General features: G+C 42.5%; 1 protein-coding gene across 1 annotated transcript; it reads right to left on the bottom strand.

The window, feature by feature from the left end:
• Window positions 1-252: 252 nt before the first annotated feature.
• ISX (intestine specific homeobox) lies at window positions 253-26504 on the bottom strand. The gene is made up of 5 exons (XM_055712882.1): window positions 26333-26504; window positions 18310-18552; window positions 5769-5920; window positions 1151-1267; window positions 253-489 (listed from the first exon to the last, which is right to left on the bottom strand). Exons 1-5 carry the CDS (start codon window positions 26502-26504, stop codon window positions 253-255), a joined length of 921 nt encoding a protein of 306 aa, XP_055568857.1.

Raw genomic sequence — 26504 nt, 5'->3', positions numbered from 1 at the left:
AGGGAGAGGATCTCAGCTGAGTGGTTGGGTTTCTGCAGAGCATACTGCTCCTCAGGCAGATGGGGAGCTCCTTCCTGGTCCGTGGTGCCTCTCGCGTGGTGGCACTCCTGCAGCAAGGTGACCTTGCACCACAGGCCACCCATTGGCTCAGCAGGCTTGTTCAAGGAACCACCACCTCCACCCCTCACCCCCCAAATAGTTATGGGTGACAAAAGCAAGCCCCCAAAGTCCCCCACTCCCCCGTATCCTCCTCTATGTGGAGCTGGCACAGATAGTGCTCCTTTCAAACTTGTGGGGTAGCGGCGCGCCGTAAGAGGGAAGGACATTGAAGAGCAAATATGGTTTTGGGAAGGGTAGCAGCTCCAAGTGGTGGGGGATGAAGGAGAGTGTGCTGGGCAGCCAGGCAGGTGTCAGCTGCCCTTGCAGCGGTGAGTAGTATCCTGCGGCAGGGATGATAGCGGTGAGCTTTCTTGGCATCAAGCTAGGAGCCTTTCAAGAATAAAAATGCAGTCTCAGGTGAATCAATACAGACTTTTAGTTAGATACAATTTATGATCAACCTTATTTCTTTCCCTGGTTCTTAATAATTAAGAAGAAAAGTTTAGAAGAAGAGACTCCTTAAAACCCAGTGGTGTGATCAAGGCAAAAATACCGTTTTTTCTACCCATGGAAAAACTGACAGGAAAGAGCCTGTGTGCCAGCCTAGATAATATTGACTGTCCCGAACCTGGCAAGGATGTGGGTCAAGTACTAAAAATGCTGGTCAGCCTAACAAGGCCGGACGTTGTAAAGAGATACTGTCCATAAAGAAACATGGCTTTGTGGCTGCAAATGTCATATTTTTTCCTGTTCAGGAATTTTATAATGGTAAAGATATCTTGAACCAAAGTATGATTTACAAGGAAGCAATTTAGAAGTAAAATGGGGAAGGATCATCCTGCAAGAGACACCTCACAACATATTTACAAAACAGGTTTAATTTCATGAAAAAATATGTTATTTGACCATATTTTCTGGAATTTCTCATCATCATATTGCCATTTTTGTCTTTTCCAGTCCTCCTTCTCTGGGATAGTACCATGTGAAGAGGTGACCCGGTGAAGGACAGCTCTCTCCCTCAGTGGCTTTATACATAGCCTCTGATACTCACTGTGATATCTGACTTGGGAGCAGGAATGAAATCAACTTCTGTCAGATTCTGAAGGCCACCAAAGCTGCCAAATTTTTCATGTTTCCTCCACTTTGCTCTCTGGTTCTGGAACCAGATCTGGATACAGGCAAGAAAGAAAAGGCACAGAAATGAACAGGAGATAAAGGAGGAACTCCTCACATCCAACTACTTTCCCTACTCTCTGAGCATGAGAAAACATTGACCTCCAGCTCAGCAGAGCCAGCGGCTGAATCTAAGGGAAAACACTGGGTTCGACACAGCACCTTTCACACTTTGCATAGCATGTGGGATCTCTGGACTATTCTGACAGCCTCTCTTCCCTCGCAGCTCACAGAAGAGCTAGGATTTCCCTGTTCAGCAAGTACAAGGTACAGCAAGTCTTCCAGGGCTCTCCGGGGAAAGCAGATCCTTTTGCAGTCACAGCTTTGCAGCAGTCAAGGCACACGACATTCTGTTTTCCTTAGGAGGTGTGATTTGTTGCATGACAGGGCTCTTTCACCCTGTTCCCAAGTGATCAGGCTGGGAAAAGACCCACCTAGATGTTTTGCTGGGCTGCAACAGTGGGGATGTAGTAACAGGGTTCTTCTCGTATTTGGCTGGTAACATTTTGAAATTCACATAAGGGACCTAAGCAAAACACCCAAGGGAATCACTCAGCAGTCCGAGTATGTTATCCACCATTCTTTTGCACTGGAAAACAGACAATTAATATTCTTAGGGGAATTTCTTTCATTTGTCAGCTGATTTGACCAGCCTGGCTTCTGGCTGAGGCGTGTAAGTATTTATGCTGCAGCCACAGTAATTCATCTTGCTGTATTGCTGTCAAAAGTTGAATCCCCCTTCCATTGTCATTTCTAGCTGGCTTAGGAACCTGCTCTTTGAATGTAAGCGAGTGGTTCATGAACAGGAGGTATTAGTGATCAAAACCAGATGCTGCTGGATGTAAATATGTATGCATTTTAAACCAAATAAGAATCAGCTCAATTCTTTCTGCATGTCATGGCCAGAAAGTAATGGGAATGTCAGGAGCCCTCTGCTATATTGCTGATAGCAGTAGCTGAGGTTACTGAAAGGACAGTTTTGTTTATCTGGGTTTGCATGTGTTTGAGAACTGCTTAGTCAGTATGAACTGCTCCATTCTTTTTCTACCACACAGGAGTTACATGGTGAAAAAGCACCATAAAAATGACTCCTCTTTAACACCGACAAAGTGGTTGAGGGCAGAGAGGGAACTGAAGCCAAAATTCAACCTCTGAAGTACTCCCTCCAAAGTCTGCACATGGGATAAAGTCCTCACTTCAGGGATTATTATTTTTTTTTTTTAATAAAGGCAAAGCTGTGTTCACAGACTGAACTACTCTTTTTTTGCTCAACCAGTTCTCCAACACCCTTATCCTTAAAATGATTTCTCAGTGCCCAGCCATAATTTCTGTTACTGGGATTTAAAACAATTACTCCACGCTCTGTCTTCCACAGATATCAAGCTACTGATAGAATTTATTCTCTGCATGCTACTAACCTTCACTTTTCCAGTGTTACTGAGCTATGGCACTGAGACACAGCACAGTATTCCCGTGTGTGTTTGCAAAAGTCACACCAGTGCTAAATCCAGGGACAAGTGCCTCCTTAACCCTGCCTGAGATTTCACAAAAGCCTCATTTGCCTTCTCAGTGGTCAGCAGATTGTCCAAGGAAATGACAACTAAACCAGAATGTAGGGGAGGGTGGTGTGCCCCATGTTGTAGGAATGGCCTCCATTTGGTGCTTTGTAAGACTGTCCATTTGCTGTTCTCTTGCAGACACATGAACAATGATCTGAAGCCTGCTGAATCAGCCTTTTCATTATTTTCCAGTCCTCTAACCTTCTTGCCATTTTATAGAATTATTGTTAAAGGTTTTACTGACCATGTAGTTCAAATGCACCTCTGTGTCAGTAAATGGTTCCTATGAGAGACCACCTTTGAAACATCCCCATTTGCTATCGGGCACTTGTTCCAGACCCAGCTTTTTGCCTGCTAGCACATGCTACTCAATCTGCTCTGTTTTCTTAATACAAGCAGGGTGTAGGACCAAGGCAAGGCCCTTATAGTGACACACCATGAATTTGATTACCTTTACCACCAAATACATAGAAACATAGAATCATAGAACCACAGACTGGTTTGGGTTGGAAGGGACCTTTTAAAGATCATCTAGTCCAACCTCCCTGCTGTGGGCAGGGACATCTTTCACCAGATCAGCTTGCTCAAAACCCTGCCTGAACTGACTTTGAACACTTCCAATGACAGGGCATCCACAACTTCTCTGGGCAACCTGTGCCAGTGTCTTGCCACCCTAATAATAAAAAAAAATTATTCCTTATTTCCAATCTAAATCTTTCATTTTAAAACTGTCACCAATAATCTCATCATAAAAAGATGAGTTTGGCGATAAACATTAAATATATTACCCTTACTTTAATTCTTCATTAGCAGAAACTCATACTGGCTTTTTCACTGTTTTGCCAAAAATTGTTTGGCTGACAGGCCAGTCATTATCTGGCTGTTCTTTTTACTTTTTAAATACTGACACAACATTAGATTTCCTCAAGGCCCCTGGAATGTCTTTTGTTCCAGGGATGATTAAATATCAACACAGATGACCCAAAGTGCTTCTCAAGCGGCTTTTTAAGAACTACTAGAGGTAAGTCACCTAGATGTCTGGATTTAAAAATATCTGTCTGTAGCAGCTGGTGCTCAACATTGTCCTTATGGAAAGTGTTTCATCATCATTGTGTGATACTACCACCTTACCTGACATATTTCCAAGGATAGAGCAGAAATTATGACTGAACACCTTTGCCATTTCTGCATTATCCTTGACCGTCCCACTGTTTCTATAAAGTAACAGATCAATATAATTGTTCACTTGTTTGTTTGTTTGTTCTTAATGGACTTTTTTTGAGTTCCTGATGACCCTTAATTTTTCTGACCAAAGCTTTGGTCTGTATCCTTCTGCTTTGTTTATTCATTCTTTATAATCCCTTGTTTCTGATGTTTATTCATCCAGCATTCTTCTTTTTGTGTTGCATGTAGCATGCACACATGCAGGGATATGATTCCATCTATCCACTTAAACTGCCTCTCAGCAGTCATAACCTTTGTTTCTTGACTGGAGGACACAAGCTTTTTCACAGTTATGAAATGTTTCACTTGGTTACCCAATGGTTGCTCACTCTTTTTTTCTCCCCAGTAAAATTACCTTTCTGAGGTGATTTGACTTACACTGCTTTTAGCTTTGTCAAAACTATTCTTTCAAAGCAGGAAGAACATATATAAATTCTCTGCATCCTATTTTGCTTATATGTGATAAATGCAATCAACCAAAATTATAACAACTTGTAGCTTGTAACAAAGTTCCTGCTAACTTTTAGTTCTGTGGCCGGTTTCCCTTTACCAGCCAAGATGAGGTCAAATGTAGAATTTCCTATGTCACATGTAACACTGTCTGAATTGGGAATTTGCCATCTGCAATTCATACATGAGGGGCTTTTTACTTTCTTCATGTACATCTTAGATTGATGTTTCCCGTGATAACTCTTCTTTATTTTCTCCCCTACAGATTATAAATAATCTTTTTAACAGAAGATTTTCCTGTTCTTTCATGTGATTTGCTGTTTTGTTGGCAACACTGACTAGTAGCCCAGGTTGTGCTTTATGCCATTGGAAATGCATTGTGGGTGCCCTGATACTGCTACTGGGCGTATTACAGATACGCTGTTCCAACTCTCCCCGTCACCTAACGATGAAGCAATATCATCATGGTTAGTCGATAGTCCCAGGCATGTCATAGCCAATAAGCTGCTCTGTGTTGAACTTTGGTTGTTAGTGGGATATGTGCATCACAGTACACAGATGACTCTAGCATTATGGCAAGTACAGAAACTGCCTTGTGCAAAAATTATCACAACAGTGCCTGGTAAACAACGCCAAATTCCAATACACAGCAGTATGTATGTTTTAATGTAGCAGTTTCATATGCAGTAAACATTTGGGGTCAATTTTGAGCTCAGTCAGTAAGACTACATTACAGCTGGGAGGGAACTGGGTTAGTTTCCGTGCACTAAAATTACAGCCAGGGCATTTATAGCCTATGATATCAAAATACAGAGCAGTAAGAAAGCATTTTCATTTGGGCAATAATTTTCACTTTTTTTTGAGACCCTGTAGAAGATGGATGTGGATAACAGTTTGTACTGGATGTACATTAGTCTGTAAAAGGTTGATAAACGATTAATAAATATTTTCATAAATGGCTGCTCTGTTGCTACAGAGGCCAACAGGTTGCTCATAACCATCCGGAACCCCTATTTGCTATGCATTTAGTGTGCTTAGAGCTCCTGTTAACCCTTTGATTAATCCCATTTGGTTAGTCCCAGCTGGGTGACAAATACTTTTTTCCCTATTTGTAAAAGGAGAACGGTGATACTTGCCTCCTCTGCAAGGTAACAGAGAGGTCACATATTTCATTAGCGTTGTCACCCAGGCATAAACTATTAAGAATGTTCTCTGAAGAAAGAATTGGTGCAGTGAGCATAGTCTTTTGGAGACACAGTGTACCTGAACTCTGGCTTCTGGGAGGTTTATCTTTGCTGCCAGTTGATTGCGAATATGGACATCTGGGTAGTGAGTCACTTGGAAAATCTTCTCCAGTTCCTGGAGCTGCTCAGCTGTGAACGTCGTCCGGATTCTCCGTTTCCCTTTCCTCTCAACTGTGCAAACAAGGAAAGGTGTATATCACATTTTATAGGAAAAGGCCACGGGGCCACAAGATGATTCAGAGATCCAGCAATTCCTGTAAATTGCTATGCAGCTGGTCTGGCACCTCCAACACCTTCTACAGATGTACTTACCATAGGTGACTGTCTCCTGACCCAGCAGTGAATGTGAATGAACTTCTTTATCATTCAAGGAGTGAGTCAGAAGTGTCCATTTGCAGTGCTAATTCCATGGATCCAAAGCTTGTCAATAGCTACAAAACTCAATGTATTTTAACCACACTAACCCTGCAATGGGTTTGTCATCAAATTCCTGTAGTGTTGGACCAAACTTTGACCCCTTTTTGCCTCTGTCACATGCACACATCTGTTGCTAACTTATAATCCCTTATTAGCTATTTGTGAAGAAACCCTTAATGTAAACGGAATGAAAGAATACATACTCCCTTTTGTCTTCGTGGTGTTTTCATGCCTGTAATAAATCACCATCTTTCTCTCAGCTCATAGATTTTCCATCCCTATCTTTTCCTGTCATACTGGTCTTACTAAGCTTTCCTCAAGCTCTGAGGTATTATTCTATTCCATCATCACTGTATCGGTTTTGATTAATTTTCTCCTCCTGTATGCCAGCAAGATCAGAATACCCAAAATGCGTGAACACTGTGGAGGGAAGTCAACCATTCCAGACTGACTGACCACTGTTCTCTTCCCATACCACTCCTTTGGCAGTATTTACGGAGAGCCAGCAGTTGCACTGCAGTGTGACAGTGGCATTAGAAATATTATCTTACAAAGAAAAGCCATGGTATTCTGATTGCACCGTTGTGGTGTGGGGACTTTTAAACAAGCTTAACCTTAAGAACTGTAAGGTCTTAAACCCATGGAGCAGCATATGGGGGAATTTGTGTGCTGTGAATTCCTAAGGGGACCCTTAGATTGCTGTATGCCTCCACCTACTGTGCTGTGACCACACTAAAGATTTCCCTCAGCATTCCTACAGCTTTGAAAATGCCTTCTTACACCAGGACATTTTATTTAGATCATGAACTCTGTATGCTGCTTGGTGTAAGTTAGAGTAAGGGCTAGGTCACTCTGAAATTATGCTGAAGGGCTGGTATCTTGCAAGGAGGAGGAGAAAGGAGCAGCAGAAGTGAGGTTTATGTAGAATGTGGAATTCAGCCTTGTTCCAAGGCTGGAATCCTCTCTGATGCACAAATTGAGTCTCTTCCAGCTGCTATTGAAAGACCAGTGCAAAAAGCTAGGCTTCAAATGTTGTGAGTCATGTTTTTTTCTACTGAGCTTGGAAAACTGAAGCCTGATAGGAGCATAAAAATTGTAATATCCCTAGTGACTATGATGAGCTTGCTACTTGATGACCTGAAGTAATTAGCAATGAAACCATGTTGCTTGGCAAAATGACCTTTTTGAGTAACTCTTTTGGTCTTCCATGCTCTGATGACAACTACCGGTTCATACTATGTAACTAGATGCATACACTTCCTAATGGGAACAGTTAACTAGAGAAGGTGAGCTTAGTCCCTCAAAGAGACTTTGCACTTTTTTCCCCACCTTTTGTTCGACCGTTAGCATAAAATTTTCCTTTTAGGGGCTAAAGCAGTGAAAAAGGTAACTAAACACCTCAGCCAATATAAATTGGGCTCTGTGCCAACCAGAAAATGATGTTTTTCACTCTCTAATTGAAACTTCATTGTGACTCTGTTGACACAGAAAATAAGGAATAAAAAATTCTGCCCATTGACTTGGTAGGAAGATGCCTAGGACATGATACCTGGGGACCAGTAACTGAATATATTCCATTATGAATATTTAATCTTTCCTAAACTTTTTGAGTACTTTGAAAGGAAACCGGTCATGCAAGAATAACTGAGGAGCATCATTTATCATAAATGCTGTCAATACTCCCATATCTCAGAAACAGCCTAATAAAGCTGATGTCCAACACAGTTAAATCCATATCATTAGACTTTTCACTGACCTATCAAAGCACTACTCATTAGACTGCAGCACTGGCTTCAGCCCCAAGAGAAAAATGTTATTTACATTGAATCTTGCTGGCACTGCTGGGGCAGAGATCTGAAATGAGAAATATTTTTTGCATTTATGCTGAGGATAGCAATGAGCACCCTCTCCTAAGAAGCTCTGATTACAAAGCTGCATCTACTTGAACCTTCCCAAAAGATGTCTGGAAGGGGGATTTATTGCTATATGGATTAAAAGGGAAATGTCCATGCTGACAACATGAATCTCAGGACACTATGTCCCCTGTAGATATAATAGAGCTATCAGTTCATAATGGTGTCTCTTATCTGCAAGATTTTCACCTCATGCCTCTCTGTGGGGGTTGGCCCCCATATCCTCCTGGAAGATACAGCAGGCAGGTTAGATTGAGTACCAAGCTGATATTTCGTCAAGCACCTCACGTTCTGTCATACAGTAATGAATCTCTGTGTTGTATTTGTATCATTACAATGTATGGCGTTTATATTTTTCTAGCACAGGGCAATTCGTATAGCAGATCTCAACAAGTGAAGTTTTCCCTGACCTTGTCATGGTCTCAGAAATTTGCGGCCTCCCTGAGATGTCCTGTGTGTCTCCCTGAACACTGAGCTGAGCTTCTGCCTCTATCCAGAGTAGAAGAACGGCTCCACAAACCTGGGAGAAGCTGCAGTCTACCTCCAGCATTTCCAGAGTGGAACAAGAGATCCAAGCTCAAAGTGTGACTTCCTCCTTGTTCCTGTTATCCCAGCTGTACATAAACATCTAGGATGCTGGCAGGGTTCTTGTCCTGCCAGGTTTTGTATGCTCAGGCAGTCCATGTACCTTCCAGCAATAAGAAAGCCTTCAGGAGACAGAGAACAAACCTGCAGTCTCCTGGAAGATTTCTGAATTAGCAAAAAAGCCCCAATGTACTTTTTTAAAAAAAAAACAAAAAAACCCAGGTAAACTTTTGTATTCCATCAGAATACATATAATGATCTAGTCCAGTATAATCCCTTCTGTCTCATGCATTAACCAGACTCTGCAGAATTGGGATGACTGAACTGGGTCCATAATGGCATTGAAAATGTTAAAGACCAGCTGTATCAGACCTCATAGCAGCAGGCACCATGCAAACAGCAACCATTAGTTCTTGCCTGTAAGCACATATGATGACAGCTATCATATTCTTTTTGTGATGGGGAACCAAAGCTAAGGCAAGACTTTTAGTGCCCAAACCAGAGGCTGCTAGCTGAGCTAGGAGTGATTTACATGATTAGAACATGCTAGCTGCATGACTTCTCCACAAAGTATGTTCATGCATACCAGAGACAGAGATGATAATGTGGACATCTATCCTTGGCTACCAACTTAAGAAATTGTGGGTGGTGGCAGGATAATTGGTAGAGAGTTCATTGGATTAATCAATTTAGACTCCAAAAATCAGCTATTACAAGCAATGCAATACCATCTCTACAGGGCCAAGGTATGGAACAAACTCGGTAGTAAAGATCACGAGTCTAGAACGAGCTGTGAAGTCTACTTTAAAAAGAATATACGAGAATGAGAAGACAAAGGCTGTGCATAGCTAGTGTAACTTTGGGAAGACACTTTTAGCTGAGATGGAACATTTTGTGGTGCCTGAGATCTGGATCCATTGCCTTGAACTACACAGTATTTTAAACTGGGATGGAGATGGGATGGGGAATGGATCTGCAAGATAATCTCTTACTGTACTGTTCCACTGGTAGCTAAGAAGTGCCCAGGACTAGAGAGCATGGCTTCAGAGAGAATAGGCTTGTGAGATTCTGTTGTCTCATATCAGCTTCTTTGGTGTGAAAATGACCCAGATAACTTGGTGATAGGCAGAAGAAACTCCCTATCAGTTCACTCTTACATCCTACACATTTTTCCTTCTTGAAAAGTGTACTGTTTTACAGACAACTCTTATGTAAGGGAAGGGTTTACACAGTGCTCAGAAGTGTCAATCCTACTGAACCCGGATTTTTCAAAGCTGAATCTCGTCAGATTAAACAAAATACAATACCTTGAGATCAGCTATGGGCCAGTGGAGACTGAAGAACAGGCTTTGATTTCAACTGGAAATGAAATGGCATTGCTATAAAAATTGACTCCTGTGAACTAATCAAGGCTTTTGTCAGTAGAAATCTAGAAAAGTGCATTTTTTTTCTATAAGTAATCTGCAATACTATTTTTCTTTTAAAACAAAAAAAACTATAAAAAAGTACAAAAAATCTGGGACTGTGTTAACATTTTCTCTTGCAAGATGAAACTTTCTCTGACTGTAGTTTTGATACTCCCCTTTGCCTTGGGACTTTAGCTTAGAGATCCCATAGCAAACAACAGCATTCAGAATTACAGTCTAATAAAGAATGTGGGTGGAAGATATAAGACTAGAAAGTGTTGGAAGTGTAACATTGGCTTTACGAACGTGGCTCTAGAGTCTCTGGGGAAATAAGACTCTGCCTGAGTTTCCTGAGCTATTTTCTATGTAAAAGCTGCGGATATTCAAGTGTACTTTTATGCTCTGTGAAAGTCATTTGCAGGTTAGCTGGCTGCTGAAACCAAGCCTGAAAATACCAGGCAGCTAAATATGTCAGCATTTGCAGATGCTTACAGATACAGCTGTCTATACATTACCTTACTGTTGACATTGGAAGAGGCAGATTCTCCATGCTGATAAAGCAGTATAGCTCCTTTAAATTTAGTAACAGGCTCCATTTGTCCTCTGCAGATCTGGCTTTACTACTAGGTCGGACTTGGAGCAAGTTGAAACATTTGAACTTTGTAGAAATACAGATTCTTGAAGGTGCCAGTGAAAGGACGAGATCAAAGGGGACAGGTTGCAACAAGGGAATTCTGATTACATAATAGGAAAAAGTGTTTTCACCATGAAGGTAGTCTGACATGGGCCTGGAGAGGTTGCGAAGTCTCAGTCCTCGCACATATTCTAAACCTGACTGGACAAAAGCCTAAGCAATCTGATTTAAGCAGGCCCTGCTTAGAGTTGGGGCTGGACAAGGTGGTCTCCAGAGGTCCTTCCCAACTTACTTTATCATGTGATCTCTGACCTCCAAATATCTACATGGACTGAAGCCCCCCCATCCCTCCTTTCCTAAAAAGTAAGGGAATTTAAGGCTTTAATACTACGCACAGCTCAAGGAGTCTGATAGCTTATTTACACAGTTTTAGCTTAGCATATTACAGCTTATTTCCACTAACCAGTATAGCCAGTTACAAGATATTAGTGGCACAAACAAATCAATACCAAAGACTACTGCTTGCACCTGACTTTCGTAGATGTGCAGCTGCCAATGCCATACCGGGGCAGATTTATTCTGGGCTATAGTCCGTAGCAGGCAAATAGCCTACGGTACACCTTGCACTGCTGTTTCTCAGCTGTCCTGCATACCTGAACCAGCTAGATAAATGCTACTTCAGTGAGACCTCTGCGATTGCACCTCCCACTTGTGCTTAGTTCATTAGCAGCCTAAGACTGTATAAAGCCTAGCTGGGGTCATTACAAGGGTGCATACACTAGAGGCATGAGGAACTGAAAACCCAAGAGAAGGGCTTGAAGTCAGTGCTGGGACGTATTTGCTTTGAAGCATGTAATCTAGGTAGATGAAAATTGGTAGGATCAGTTTATCTTGCTGCAATCCTCTTTGTCGTTTCTGGACAGGCACCCTCTCATGGTATGCGATAACCAGATCCAAAGATTTTGCTTCTTTGTTGACAAGAAGAGAGAAAGCAGTTACATAAGCAAGTGGCTTTATCTACATATCCTCAGAAATATGTTTTTCTCTATGTAACAAAGTTGACTGTATCATTTTTTTCTCAGAAAGAAACTCAGGAGCATTGAAAAAGAGCCTTATTATATCTGGTTAAGTTCTGTTTTTCTCTTTTAGCCTCTTTAAAATAAGTTCTGCTCTCTCTTCTTTTTAATTCAGCCAATTACAGATATATAGGTCTCCCAGCTGGTTCCTTCTAGTGGCTTTTCTGAACGTTGCTCTTTTGTGAGGTGACATTCTGGTCATGGCAGCCAAGCCCACAGCAAAAAAAAACCCACAACCAACAACTGCAGCTCTATCAAAGAGTTATTGCAGAGTGCTGATGGCATCAGGACAAAACGTGCTTGTCTGTGTACAGAGATATGCCTGTGGCAGTCCCTCTCCTAGTTAAAGAGGTGGCTCATGGCTTTCAAAAGAGCTTGCACTGCAATATTTAGGTGGGAGTATGGCAGTGTGGCTAATCTTTATTGAAGTGTTTTTTCAGCCTTCATTAAGAAGGACTGGTGTAGCTAGTGAGACTGATCCTAATTGGATAGGTACAATGTGCTCTGGATACAGCCTCCTGCTAGTAAAATGCAGCATTTAGCATCCAGCTGCTGGCCGTTCAGGCGTTGCTGAAGTTAAGAGAGAGCAGCATGACTTGAACTTTTAAAGGCTTGACTTCCTCCCTTAGTCCACAATTCCTTGATGGAGAGTTGCTTTCACCCTGGCACGGAGTACAGTGCCTAATTACCTGACAGCAAGGCTGAAATGCAGAGAGGTTCAGACTTTAGGTGGTGTGAACAGGAATGCTAAAAATACCAGGCTAGAAACCTGTTTAAGCAAGCTGTACAGTGGTGGCCAGGGGAGTTTCTTAGTCTGCTTGTCAGAGGAGTTGGCAAGGAGTAAATTGTATGTATGAAACCACTCGGGTGGACAGTTCATTGCGGAGGATGGTGCTCACCATCAGCCTGAGCCCCTCGTGATTTAACCCTTCCCATCTGCCAGCAAAATTATGATCGTGTTTACAAATGCTGCTGCCCTGAAATGGTGTTGTGTATAACTCTGGCACAGCCAGTGGTCAGTGAAGTATCTGGAGGAAGAAGCATGCAGGCCATGGTTTGAGGGACCCCAACTGACAGCTGTGTGAGTTAATTTCCATCACCTGATATCAGTTTTGTATCCAGACCTGCACCTTCATGAATCCTTCAGGTCAAGGTGGATTTGGGGTAGGTATGTGTGCAGTTTCCCTGTTCAGCTAAATCTCAAGTTTGAAATGTACTTTCTGTGAATGTTCAACCGTTGTCAACTTTCACCTTAAAAGCAGTGGCCACCCTAATACAATAATGGTTCCTACCAGGGGAAACAGGTTCCCTACCACTCTAGTTGACTCTGTAGTCAGCCTCCTTTGTCAGAAGCTGGCCATCTGCCCATGGACAAAACTGAGCTCATTGCAGTTTGCACAGACAGCCTGTTTTCTACTTTATTGCTAGTCTTTGTGGTTATTTGTACCTGCAAACCTCTAGACATCAATCAGGCATGCTTGTTTACTTCCCTGCCTCAGAGTCTGCACTCTCTCCTAGAAAGCATAATTCCATCATTATTTTAGTACGTAGTCTCTGCTGTTTCCCATTTCAGCATAAAACACTTGCTAATACAATAGGTAAAAGGCCTGCCCTCAATTTCAAAGAACAGTAATTAAAAGTACCAAATCCTGGAGATTTAATGAAAAGTTCTCAGACAATTTAAGAAAAGCCAATAAGTGCTTGTAATACCTTTGAAATAAACTTATCAAGATGTGCCACCAACTCTGCAAGTAGTCACATTATGCAAATTTGACTAACAGGAACAAATTAACCTCTGAGTCCTGTGTAAGGTACCCTTTGGATCCAAAATTCCCAGGAAAGAAGGAGCTGCTTGGGGAAAGCATTGAATGCTAACATTTACTTTAACTAAAAAATCCCCAAAACCCTAAAACCATGAAGAAACAACACAAACAGAATTTATGATAGTCCCCCAACTGCTGACAGCTTTGCTTTCTTCAGTACTTGTATCAGTGAGAATTCTGTGTGAACAGAGTCTGAAGGGTAGGAATAAAGGATTCAGGTTTCATGCCTTTCATTTAATATCCAGAGTATGATTATAAACAGTCAGTCTTCAAATAGGGAGAAAAACAAAGAACCAGCCTTCAACAATGCCTCAGGTAAACTCACCAAAACAAGGTCAATGGTCTCCTGCATTTGCAAATGTATATAGGAATACTGCACTTCACAGACACAGGGCTGCAGGGGCTACTCACACTGATAAACAGAAGACTGGTAAGAAAGCTAATGGCAGCCAAATTATATATATAGGCATCTATTTTTTTCCTCCTGCTTTCCCTTTTCATTTAGAATTGCTTCCTTTTGTTTGGCAGGACAATGGGATGCTTGTGCCCTTTCTCACAGTCCCATTGGTGTGTTCTGGGCAGCCGATATTTATCTGGGATTGTGATTATACAGTGCTTCATTGTCTCTTGGGTGTTTTATAAATGCATTAAGATAAGTCACCATACTGGGGAGAAGACTGTTCTGCGAGAGATAAACCATGCTGCTTCACAGGGGTACATGGATTTGACCATATTGTCTACAAATGAACAGTACAAATGAATTTATGGCTTCAGAGAAAACATAAACGCTAAGCTAAAGATGCCTGCAACTGGCATCGGTACAGAGGGACATGACTTACACTGGAAGGTCTCCAGAACTGAGATAATCTCTACATTTCCTGTTGTCTTTATGATAATTCCCACCAGAATTTGTCAATATGCTTTGGGATCAAAGATGCTATCGTAATAATATAACAATTAGATTAATAAAAAGATGCCTGAGCTCCCGGTCAGCAATGTGCAGATAATTTTTGCTATAGAAGCGTTTGGGTGATGTTGCCTCATTATGGCAGCTTCCTCTACAGTGAATAATGAAGACATGAGCTGCAGGAAATAACATAGTCCAGTTTTTCCCATGGCCTGAAACTCCCTGTTTCTGGTGGGATTAGGAGTCATCTCCATTTATTGAAGCCTGATTTACCTTGTACTTGAATTATTACCCAGAGAAGAAATCCCGTAAGACCAGGCATCTGCCAGTGTCTTAAGGTGATGCTGCTATCTGGCTTTGCCAAGACACTAACTGCTCCCTTGCTGGAGCAGAGGACAGGACGGCACACTCATCATTGCCTTTGGATGTAAATAGTTACAGTGCACACACAAATGTATACAATCAGACCCAGCATATGTCAAAGACGTTGCAAAACAATTGCCCAAGAGCATCTGAACTAAGCTGGGATCTTGTGTGTGGCAGTCTCCAGCAGGGGTGGCCATAGGGCAGGCAGGCATGGGGGCACATAATCCTCTCAGGCTCCTGCTTGGCTGTCATCAACTGGTCAAGTCCCAAGGGTGTCACACAGAGCAGAGAGAAGGAATTAAAAAGGAAATTTGAGCTCAGGATTTAACATGGGCATTTATGTGAACATGTTTCTGTGATGCTGACCGACAGTCACAAGAGTTTGCCCTGCTTGGTCTTAAGTTTTGAAGACCCTGGCAGCGACAGTGGTTGCACATAGCAAAACAGCAATTAATCATTTCACAGAGAGCTGGCCTAAACACAGTCTGTACCTACAGCTCCAAAGCCAGTCCTCTTTCAGAATGGTCTCCTTCTAAAGTGGGTTTTATCAGTGCTGCTTCCCAAGAACCAGGTTTTCCATAAAAGTTCCACTGAGCTTTTTGAGCAGAAGGCCACAGGTGAAATCACCCAACATTCAGAATGAAGGCTTCCAAATTCAAATGGTGGCTTTGCAAAACTAAATGCCAGCTGTCAGCATGTCTCTAGGATATGAGGGCTTTTCTCTTTTTTTGCTTACAATGCAGCCTCTAAGTTCAAAGTGCTAGAGGCATTGCTTCCTGTAAATGGTTTCTGATAAGGGCATAAATCGCTTTAGTTTAAATGACACCGCCTTTCTAAACCACTTAGTTGCAGAAAACATTTTGTGGGAAAAGCAAATTTTTAGGAACACTGCAGTGTTACAGGCTTTCCTGGAAATATGCTCCAAATTCACACTCAGGGTCACAGTCAGGGTGTTCTTGCTATCTCAGAGCACCTGCCCATGAAGGGCATATTGTCACAGCCTCCTCTTCATCCTTCTCCTATCCAAAAAAACATCAGACAAACCCCAGCCCTCCCACCTCCAAGGTGATTGCATAGCACGCTTGATTTCTTCTGCTCCCTGACAACTATGCAGATGTGAGTGCTTAGTCAGAGCCTAGTGCCCTTCCTCACAAATATGCAGGTGTTTTATAGATAGAGAGGCAGCCTGTGAGAAAGAGGTGGGGGTACACCCAGCCAAGAACTTTGGATACTGTTCACATCAGACAGCACTGCCGTGGCTGAGGTTGGTGCCATTCCCCTGGGTCTTTGTAGGCATCCTCGGTGTGAATGCGAGGGAAGTCCTGGGGACACCCATGGCATATGCTATGGGCATTTGGCACTGCCTGGGGGTGCCTTGTTAGGACCCATAACTGCCCTATATCTACCATGCCAAAAACATGTCTGAAACACTGCAGAGTCAATAGGCATGGAAACAGAAGTGAAATTGCTATCAGCTCGAGGTGTAAGGATTACAGGCTGCTTCCAGGGATGGTGCAGTCTACCTCTCCTGCAGGTGCTGCTGCTGACCTCATCTGGGAAAGGTGACTCCAGCCACAGCCAGAGGCAGAGAAAAGAGAGCAGCCAGCTCTTTCCCCCTAATGTAAAGTAGAGGAAAGAGGATGAAGCTTATGATGCTCAAAAGGATTTTAAACCCAGGCCTCCAGGTCCCTGCTAAGAATGACACAGTGCACGAACAGGATCCGAAATCAATGTTTGTGCACCACAGGGAAAATGCCAATCCAGTGCTTTGGGATCCTCCCCCCTCCCGCAGCCAGTTTCTATCAAAGGCTCAGCAACTACAGGAACCAGTAGCCTAGAAAATGGCAGATCATTAAACCTCTGCTTGCTTTCAAAACCCCACTGCCACCAGTGAACAGAGGGATTTTGTTTAAAATGCCTTTACAATATAAGTTGTTATTGAAAAAGCCAGTTCAGTTTACCTCAGTTTTGCGCAGATAATTACATGCTGTCCCCTCTGCTTTGTTGACGGGGCTGGTGCCAGTCACTGCGCTGGTCAATGAGGCTAAGTGCTGAGTGGGGACAGCCACCTCCCTCCTCTGTCACCCTGGGAAAGCCACCTCCCAGCTCTGGTGTGATCCCTGTGACTGAGGACTCCCTCCCTGCATTAAATACACTCCTTTTTAGCACTCACAGGCAACTTCGAGTGCCAGATACATACAGCCCTGGCTCTTCTGCAAGGACGCAACATTATTTTGCCCTACTGCCATCACCTGGTGCAACTTAACAGGGCAGAGGTAGGCTAAAATACCTGGTTATCTTACAAGGCTTCTCTCCGTATGAAGAGAGACGCTGTCTTGTGCAGTTGGAGGAGGTGACAGCACCTTGTCACAAGACTCATGTGTACCATAGCAGCAGCAGCAGCAGCAGGAACAAGGCTTTTCTTTCAAATGTATTTCACAGAAAGAAATGTTTCCTCTGCCAGCTTGCAGAGTATGAGCCAAGGAAGATGTGCAGATCTCAGTGAAGCCAGCTAAGAAACCCTGCATCTGCGGTCATACGAGCCCATTAGCACTTAACTGAAATTGCTTTTTTTTTTTTTTTTTTTCTTTCAGAAAGGAATGAATAATAACAAACTATGCAGGAAACACCTTACTGCTGCTACTGAGAACCTGTTCCCTGGGGTGTAGTACAATCATCCGTATTAACCTTTCCTAAAACTCAAAGAACTTAAAGCAGTTTCTGCCACATGCTACAAATAAATTGCAGTCTGTCTGTTAGGAGCTTGGCTTTTTCAGGTACCACGTATCCCACCTAGCTTAAAGTCTCTGTGCAACATATTGGCAAAGTATATTTGTGTTGTCCTTTGCTTTGGTGAAAGAGATAAGACTTCTGTTTACCAGTGCTCACAAGCAACAAAACTAGCAGACCTATCAACATGGGCCAGGCTTGAAAATTGTGCCTGACACATCCTGCGTGCCAGACCTATTCCACATCGACAGTTTGCCTGCGCACATGCTGGTGACCTTTTCATCACCTGTACAGTGGGTCCAAGGTGTACAGAACACATCGAGCTGATTCGGCGTGTTCAGCTGCCTCACTCCTCCTGTTGCGCAGCACCCATGTACCAGGAAACGGGCGCTGCACAGCCTGGCTGTGGAACCTGGTGATTCGGTAGATTGCCACCCCAAGTAGGAGGGTAATAAACACCCAAAGCAGTCCCTGTCACTAAATTTGGTAGGGTTGGCAGGCCTGAGCTAAATCTTTATTTCAAAGTGTGGGTCTCCGTGTTTTTGGTGGGGAGACTGAAGAACCATCCCTGTAACTCCGCCAGGAGCTTAGCAGTAGAAATATCTCTGGCGTCTGTTGCTAGGTATTGCCATGTACATCATTGTAAGGTAACAGCTGTGTTTTTGGGTACTCTGGGAGAAAGTTTGGATATAGAGGCACTCACCGTGAAGTGGATGCTCTGCTGGGAAATCACATAGCTGATCTTCCTCTTCCTCATGTTTTCTTTTGCCTTGCAGGTGTTCCTGTCCTGTGTCCTCGCCCAGGAGGGAGGCTGGGCTGTCAGTAGGTCTCCTGCAGTGAGCTGCCTGCACTCTCTTTGCCCTGGACATGGGTGTAGCACATGTGGCAGGGAGAAGCACTTTAGCTGAAGGTAAGTCACAGGCTAACTGACTCCAGCTGCTGGAATCTGTGAAGGACACAGCACAAGAGTTGTGATGTGCTTTTTGAATAAAGCAACTGTCATTCAGTGCACTTTCCAGTTTCTGTGAAAAAAAAAAAAAAGAAGTGTAGGTATGGTCTAGATACCTTACCTTTCAAACCTGATCATATTTAGAATGGCCTTTATCATTCTGTGCTGTGCATCAGTGCCAAGATGACCCCAGGTTGCAAAGGGCATGATCCTGGTGAATTTAACCCCAAAATCTAGCCTGTTCTCTGCTTCTTTCCACCTTAAAACTTCTAATGGTCCTCGTGGGAGATTTTCAAAAAAGGACTGTAGAAGTAAGGAGGCACAACGAAATGATAAAGAAAGCTCAGCTTCCCTGTCAGTATCCAAATCAGTGGCTGCCTTTTCTGAAGAAGTCAGAAGTACAGTACATGTGGAGCTGCTCTGAAAATCTGCCAGCAAGATTGCCGTGGAATTTGCTGGATGCCAAATGCTTTTAAAAACCTGGTCCTTTCTTAAATGTCTCCATAGGTACCTCTACCCTATAGGAAGATGGGCCAAAGAATAGGCCAAAGGTCAGTGTCTTCCCCGGTTCAGGTCCATTTGTCCTTTCTTCTACATCTGGGCTGCCTGTTGCACAGGTTTAGGCATTGGATAATTCTAAAGGCAGCCTTTGCCCAGGCTGTCAGCATTTACCATCTACCTTTGTAACAGGTGACACCGGTGATATCTAGGAAGGTACTGACAGCCAACTCATCTTCATGAAATCACCTGCACACTCTTGTTGACAGGACAAACATAAGAGAAGTGCATATTGGCCCATTTTCATGAAGTGCAGCCATAAAGTTAGTTTAGATTTGAGCATGGGTGCTATAATCAATCTCAGCAGGAGCTGAAGCTAATCTCAGCAGTAACCAGTGGTGACATGTCCTAGGACACCTGACCCTGACTAGCGATGAAATTGGTCACAGAAGCCACAATCTTTCTTCTGCCATAGTATTGCCTTATTACTCTCATTGTCACCTCTGTGTGTAGCAGGGGCACTGCAAAGACCTTTCAGGTTAGTTTTCAGCCCTCAGGAATGTATTATGAGTCCTTACTCTTCCTGATAAATGTAAGCGGCCCTTGCAAAGCTATGGACTGGAACATAACATGCTGGGAAGCCTCATGATTCAAGGCAGTGGGCTGCCTGTGGCTGCTAGCATCCCAACAGAGGTATGCGAAATACTCCCATTCTCTTACCTGCTCTTTTCTACATTAAAGCCTCACCATAAACACTGATTCTGAGGGCTATATGCGCTGCCTTTGGTAGATGCAATCAAGGCTCAGGCTTGACTCTTCGGACAAGATAACTGGATCTGTGCTGCTTTAATGGCAAACCTAGAATTTGTTCTAGTTTTCCTCCATGTCTGGATTTCTTTGCTTAGAAAGGCAGAGTAAAAGGCAACACTTAAGCATAATGGATCCACTGGGGAATTTAGATTCCATGGTTATTGTGACCCTGAAGTGAATATGACAGCACAGGTTTGTCTGCTTTTACCACCAAAGAACATTAAAATCTTAACGGAATAATGGACTGCACTCCTAAGCAGTCACCCACATCTAGGCTTCGGGGTCTGCAGCACCTGTGGCTGGTCCCCTCTCTCCTCTCATATCTAAATACCAGCAAGTGTGAACTCCAACAGGTTATGCTGGAAGAAACTCAATTTTTTGAATATATATTTTACTTCTGGTGCAGTATCTAGCATTGGCAAAGCCTCTACTTTTTTAGACTTGTCAGACTTTTGTTTTCTGAACAAATAACAAGTTCTGTTTGTAACCAGCCTTGAAGCAATGACAGTTATAACATCTGGAGACAAAATGCCCAATTCTGGCCTCAGTAAAAGCCCACACAATAGGAATTTTACAGAGGACTGACACTGACATGAAGAAAATACAGTTACAAGAGTTCTGGAAATTAGCCAAAACCTCATGCCAACAAAGGATGATTGTTCAAATGTTGACTTTTCAAATTATCACCAATCTTTGGGTAAACTCCTAAACACAATTGCATGTCTCCAGCCGTGCTGACCTTAAAAACCTGGTACGGGGACTACCTCTGTGTTTGAGGCATATTGTGCAAAATGGGACTCATTTAATTCCTTTAGGATCAACTAGGTTTGAGTTTTCTGGTGAGAAAACAGGGAGGTTTTGAACAGTATTTGTGGGATAAAGGAGAAGGATAAACCTGGGATCGGTCACTAGCATGGGGCTTCGGTTAGATGATTTGCTCAAGAACTCACAGGCTATCAGTGTTGGCATAGGTTCTTAACCCCGGATTTTTATCTCAGTCCCCTGTCTCTAAATTAAGGACAAGTCGCACTTCCTTGCTAGATGTGTTGTGAAAATTAGTATGTTACGGAATTGATGGTCTTATACCCTACAGTAATGAAGAATATAAGGGTACCCAAGCAAGGTGCTCTTATGGGCAGTGATTAAAGCATTCTAAGAATAACACTGGCATTTTCTAAATCATAGAGGACACGTCTTCATCCTTCTTACACAACTTTCCTCCCCAAAATTTTTCTCTGAGATGCTCACATACCTCAGCAGTGAACACAACTTATGTATGAGAGTAGACAGAATAACTATACACTAAAGAAGAGAAAACAGGCAGGGAATGAAAGACTGTCCCAGGCAGATAGAAATATCTCTGTGAAATGGTAAAAAGGAGTGGGAGGATCTGTTGTTTGAGGTCAAAGAAGCAAACAACAGTGGCATGAAGCTTAAAGAGAGGCTGGAAAAATCAAGGAAGTTTTCTGGAGGATCAGATTGAAAGTAGGTGATACTGAGTTTAAAGCACATATCTGAAAGTTAGGATTCCCAAGGTCTAGTCCTGTTTTCATTACAACCTTCTCTGGTCCTTGTTGTCCTGAACAAGCAAGGAGACCGCAGTGGTAACTCTTTAGGCCAGCCAGTATTTTTTGGTGCTTATTCATGTGACTCCAGCAGAGATCTCTGAAAAATATCTACAAATTGTCATGGGGTAAAATTTCCTCCAGGGAATGCAGGTTTGGGTTTTTGGGGGTTTTTTTGTGTTGTTTTTTTTCCCCAGGGATGGCAATGACATTTCAGCCTGGCACAAAGTGAGGTATTTCTTACTGTCATGCAAAGAAATGACTTTTACTTGTGACTCAAAATTGTCTTTTTGGCTTGACTTTCAATTACATAGGAAAGGATGGGAAATTTCAGGCCAGATAGATAGTAAAATAAATTTCTTTTTAGAAGTAGGAGGCTATTTCAGATAGCCTAAGTTCCATTTAAGCCTTTTTGTGTAATCACTGGAGAGAAAGACCTGTTGTAGGCATACAGCTTGTGATTTTTAGATCTTACTAAGGCTGTGAGCAGGGAAGAGTCTGCCACTGAGAAATGCAAGTATCTTTTTATTGTGCTGTTCTTCTCTTCCTTCTATACCTCTTCCCGCCCCCCCCCCCCTTTTTTTTTTTTTTAGGTGGATTGTTTTCCTTGTAATAGGTGGGGTGAATTGGTGATATTGGCCAGGTGGTGTCTGTTCAGTTATATTCCTTCAGCTGTTTCCTCTTCTGCAATAAAGCTGGGTGGAGTGCTGCTACGGGTGAAAAAAACAATCACCTATTGATATTAGTGCATGAAGTGGCAGTTGTATTCATATTACTTTGCATATCCTTAATGTAATGGGGCATAACACAGGAAGAATGACACAGTTTCTGTATCTGTTACTGTTTTTACTATTAATTCCTCATTCCAAGCTCTCCTTGACCTGATAAAGGACCTCCTGTTGGTGGAACCTCACTGGCAGAAATCAGAGGAGAAATGAACAATTATTTCACATGTATTTTCAAGCACACTGAAGTCAAGTTCCCAGGGATTTCAGAAGAAGGATTTATTCTGAAATAGACCTGCTAGTCTTCTCTGTTTAAAATGAAAGAGTTGGCACTAGGGAGGAGATCAGCACTTGCTCGGTGTTTATTTGTGTCCCTTACAAAGGCCATGGTTACCCTTTCTAGGCACCGTGACAAAAAGATGAAAAGCATAGACTGAATACTAAAATGTCTTTTTGTTCACTACTCCTTTTTTTAACCGGGTGAAAGTCTTTCAAAAATTCAAAAAATTCTGTAGACTTCAGATCAACAGCTGGAGTTCCAGATCACCCAGTAGTTGTGTTTGTGCAGTGAACTCACAAATCAGTTTGTGGACAAACTCACTGCAACTAGGAAGTCTGCACACTCCTGGGAAGAATGCATACTCCTTATTCCAAGTCCCACTGGCATTATACTCACAAAAAACCTGTGAACTTAGGAGTCAGGCCCAGAGAACTTCTCATACATGATCAAGTCCTCCCCAGCTTTCCACGAAAGCCTGACACTACACATCACAGCATCCTTTTTTTCAAAGAATCATAGAATAATTTAGGTTAGAAGCAACTTCTAGAAGTCATCTGGTCCAGCACCCCTGGGTTTTCTTGGGAAAGGGCTCCAGGGTAAGCTTTTTCTATGTCCCTCACTTCTGATATTCCACACCACCTGGTCCTCTGGTCATACCTGTCTCCTTTGCTCTTAATGGCTACATTTAGACTTCAGGACAAGTGTGATCGCGATACTTAAGAGTGCCTAGATCAGCAGACGAACCTGATGATAACTTTTAGCTTGGGCATTTACCTTATGGTAGCCACAAGTATGTGTGTGGTGCCAGTTCTTGCTCTCATACGGATCATGGCTTGGCTCAGATACATACCATATGGGGTGTGGAAAATGTTCTTAAAATTCATAGTAAGATATAACTCAGCCCTGACCTGTAGTGCTTTCTTCATTGCTGCTGCTGTTCTGGGAAAGCAGATAGATTTGTGTCCTATCCTGGAATTTCCAACAAGTTCCTTAATTCATTTCGGTTCCCTGACCTTGGCCAGCACTGAGCCAAATGAGGTATGGCTTACTATTTACACAACTTCTTTAATGCCAGTGTTACATGGCATGAAGTTGAAAGACTTTGATGAAATACAGCAATTATCCCAAGCTGTACAGCATAGAGTATTGCACTTCTGAAATAAATAAACCTTATCTGCCAAAATTGGCAGTTCTGCTGGAAAAGCAAAGGGTAGTAAGTTTAGGTATCTCTTTGGTGGTAGTAAGAAACCAACAGTAAAAAAGCTTTGTTTTCATTCTCTTTTTTAAATATCCTTGACCAATTGCAAAAGCAATGTGTAACAACATTTTGGAGTATCTCTACAGCTTTACTGTTTTCCTAGCTCCAGTGGCAGTTAAGTGAATCTTCATGTGTATACTATTTTCATTAATTAACATTTTACATTGCTTTAAGTTTATTAATCCAACCTTACTTTCTAGCAGGGGAGAGAAGGGTTACTATATTCTCTTGCTACCTCTCTCTGCTTAGGTGATGAAGCTAAGTTAAAGGCAAGGTCTGGCTGTTCTGCCTGCATTGCTTTCAAGGTGAAAAACTGACTGTACTCTCAGGTGGAACAATTTGGGATGAGACTACTGGCGGTGCAGTAATGCAATTGGAGGAACATACCATGTCCTGCTTACAGATTTGTCAGACCTTGTGCTTAGAGCAGCATGCTTAACCAAGACACACAGTGCAACAGGGCTTCAACATATTGATCATGAAACAGACTTAATATAGAAAGGTCCAATCTCTGCCACACTTCTCTGTTCCTGGAAAAGTCTCCTGTTGCTAAAATGCAGTTCTATGGTCCACCTTATGAACAGCGCTGACTAAATTTTCAGTGGTGATATCTGTCTCACTTCAGATCCAGTGGCAAAAAATGACTGCCATGGGCTTTCTGGAAAAGACTTTCAGCTCACAAAAAATCACTGCCACGGAGCTCACACCAACGTTCCTCCCCTTCGCAATCTGGCTCCTGGGCTCCTTCAGCACACTGTCCCCATTACACTTGCACCAGCATTAGCTATGTCCTTGTCCACCCTACAAGTTACAAAGCTGTCGCTTGTTTCAGGACTGTATTTAAAACATGGCCTGAGTCTGCTGTTCTTCAGGTCTGATCTGCACTGGCAACTTTAGGAAATCTCTAAATGCTGCAGTCCTCCAACAGTACCAGTGGTGAAACAACTAAGCAACACCAGCCGTGGCCTTCAGTAACTTTGTTTGTCTTTGTGAGCAGCAGGCTGGACCTCCAGATGACCTTGAGAGGTCCCCTCCAACCTCAGTAATCCTATGGTTCTGTGAAAATTCAGCAGCACACTGTGCTTCATCCCCATACACAGGTTTCCATGGAAAGCTGCAGGTAATGGCACAGAAGCAGCGGTCAGATACTCAGCCCCAGTGCTTGGGTCTCCCACGGCTGTGAGATGTGCTGTGGGCTGGCTCTGTCCCACGGTCAGGAAACAAGCTCTGTACAGAGTGAGTGAAGTTACCCCATGCCAGAAGGGAACAAGAAAATGCAAATCTTGTGCAAAGCATGGCTGAGAGGCAGCGTTAGTAGGACTGGGCTCAAACCCAACTGGTGACTAACGTTACGCTGGTGAGTGTGGTGCTCACTTCACTGTAGTTTCCTTCCCAGTTTAGGTCTTGTTTGCTTTCCAGTCCAGGTCAGTATACAGTTTGGACATAAAAAAAAAGCTGAAACTATGTGAATAAGCAAAGGTTGCTCGGACTGTCAGGTTTTTGAAAAAGACCCTCTCCCTTACTACTGGGTGGTTCATCCAGTGAACTGGGAAATGGGGTCCTGATCTATGAAAGGATCCCTGTGTTACAAAAAATGAAGTGTAGCATTAGGGTTTGTTGATAGCAGTTGAGCAAGAGGTGAGTGAAAAATTTTCTGTCAAAGTTACAGGTAATTTTTCAGTTAATTGGGTGTGTTTGTATACATAAAACATTTCCTTTTCATGGAAGATGTAGATAAAAAAAAGAAGAAATACTAAATCCAGAAAACGTGAGCTATTGTTTTTTGTTTAAGGAAAAAAAAAAATATTTCTGTGAGGGTAGAAGTTCATTCAAGGCCACAGTAACTAAATGGAGGAAACCGAAGTCAAAAAGGCTAATGCACTTGCTGGTTTGCTAAGATCAAAGTCATGCTAGTCTTCCACTAGCTTGTTTTATTTAGTTTATGAAAGGACCTAGTGTCCATGATGATAAGGAGAAATGATTAAACACAAATGCTTTCTCTTTTCTTGTTCCAGCAATTGAGTTCTAACACTCCTTAGCTACCATTACCCTTACAGACCATTTCTCTTGCTTGAGGATGAGTGGTCAGATTTATCAGAAAACAGCACTGTTATGAGATTTAGCTGTAATTCCAGGCAACAGTCAGCTCTTGATATAAGTGAAACTCCAACAACTTCATTAAGTTGCAGCAGTTTGAGGCTAGCTTCCTGAGTTTGAATGCCTGTCCTTCCTTATGACAGGCAATTATTTATTTTTTTTTATAACATGAGTATTATTTTTTAAAGGGAAAGAAACCAGGATGTTGTATTTGTTTACAATAAGCACTTCTCACTGTTACTGAAGAAAGCTACCTGCAATAACTGTTCAGGTTGCATACCCACCTCTCCAATGACACTGCAGGTTCATAATGTACAAAATCCCACAAAAGGCTGGCAGCAGAGCCCAGTCTACTGCGAGGTTGAAAACACATTATTTTTTTAAGTTTATTTCTGTATATATAATGAATTATTCGCATCTCACTAGAGAAACCCCAGATTCTTACAAAAAGCTACAGAATAAAAATTCTACATAATCAATTGACATAGCTTTAAGGATTAAAAACAAAGGAGCATTTTTATTGAGTCTTATAACTGGTACTTACCAAAGGCCAGTGGTGACCCTGCTTTTAGGGCTGGAGGTCTCTCGGCATAGTTACTTCTGTACCTGGTTTCACTGCTTAGAGAGGTGCTGGCAGAAGGTTTCTTTAAGATTTCCTCAATGGAAAAAGACAGGCTGGGCTTCCCCTGGCCAACACACAGCTGGGGGTCCATCAT

This window comes from Falco cherrug, chromosome 5, assembly GCF_023634085.1.
Source record: "Falco cherrug isolate bFalChe1 chromosome 5, bFalChe1.pri, whole genome shotgun sequence".
NCBI classification, from domain to species: domain Eukaryota; kingdom Metazoa; phylum Chordata; class Aves; order Falconiformes; family Falconidae; genus Falco; species Falco cherrug.
This window is presented reverse-complemented; position numbering and strand designations above follow the sequence as displayed.

Coding starts and splice junctions, on each gene's coding strand:
- ISX (XM_055712882.1), bottom strand. CDS start 26,504: ATGATGGACCCCCAGCTGTGTGTTGGCCAGGGGAAGCCCAGCCTGTCT. Junction 18,553..26,332: donor AGGGTCACCACTGGCCTTTG/GTAAGTACCAGT, acceptor TGTCCTTCACAG/ATTCCAGCAGCTGGAGTCAG. Junction 490..1,150: donor CTCCCAAGTCAGATATCACA/GTGAGTATCAGA, acceptor TATTCTTGAAAG/GCTCCTAGCTTGATGCCAAG.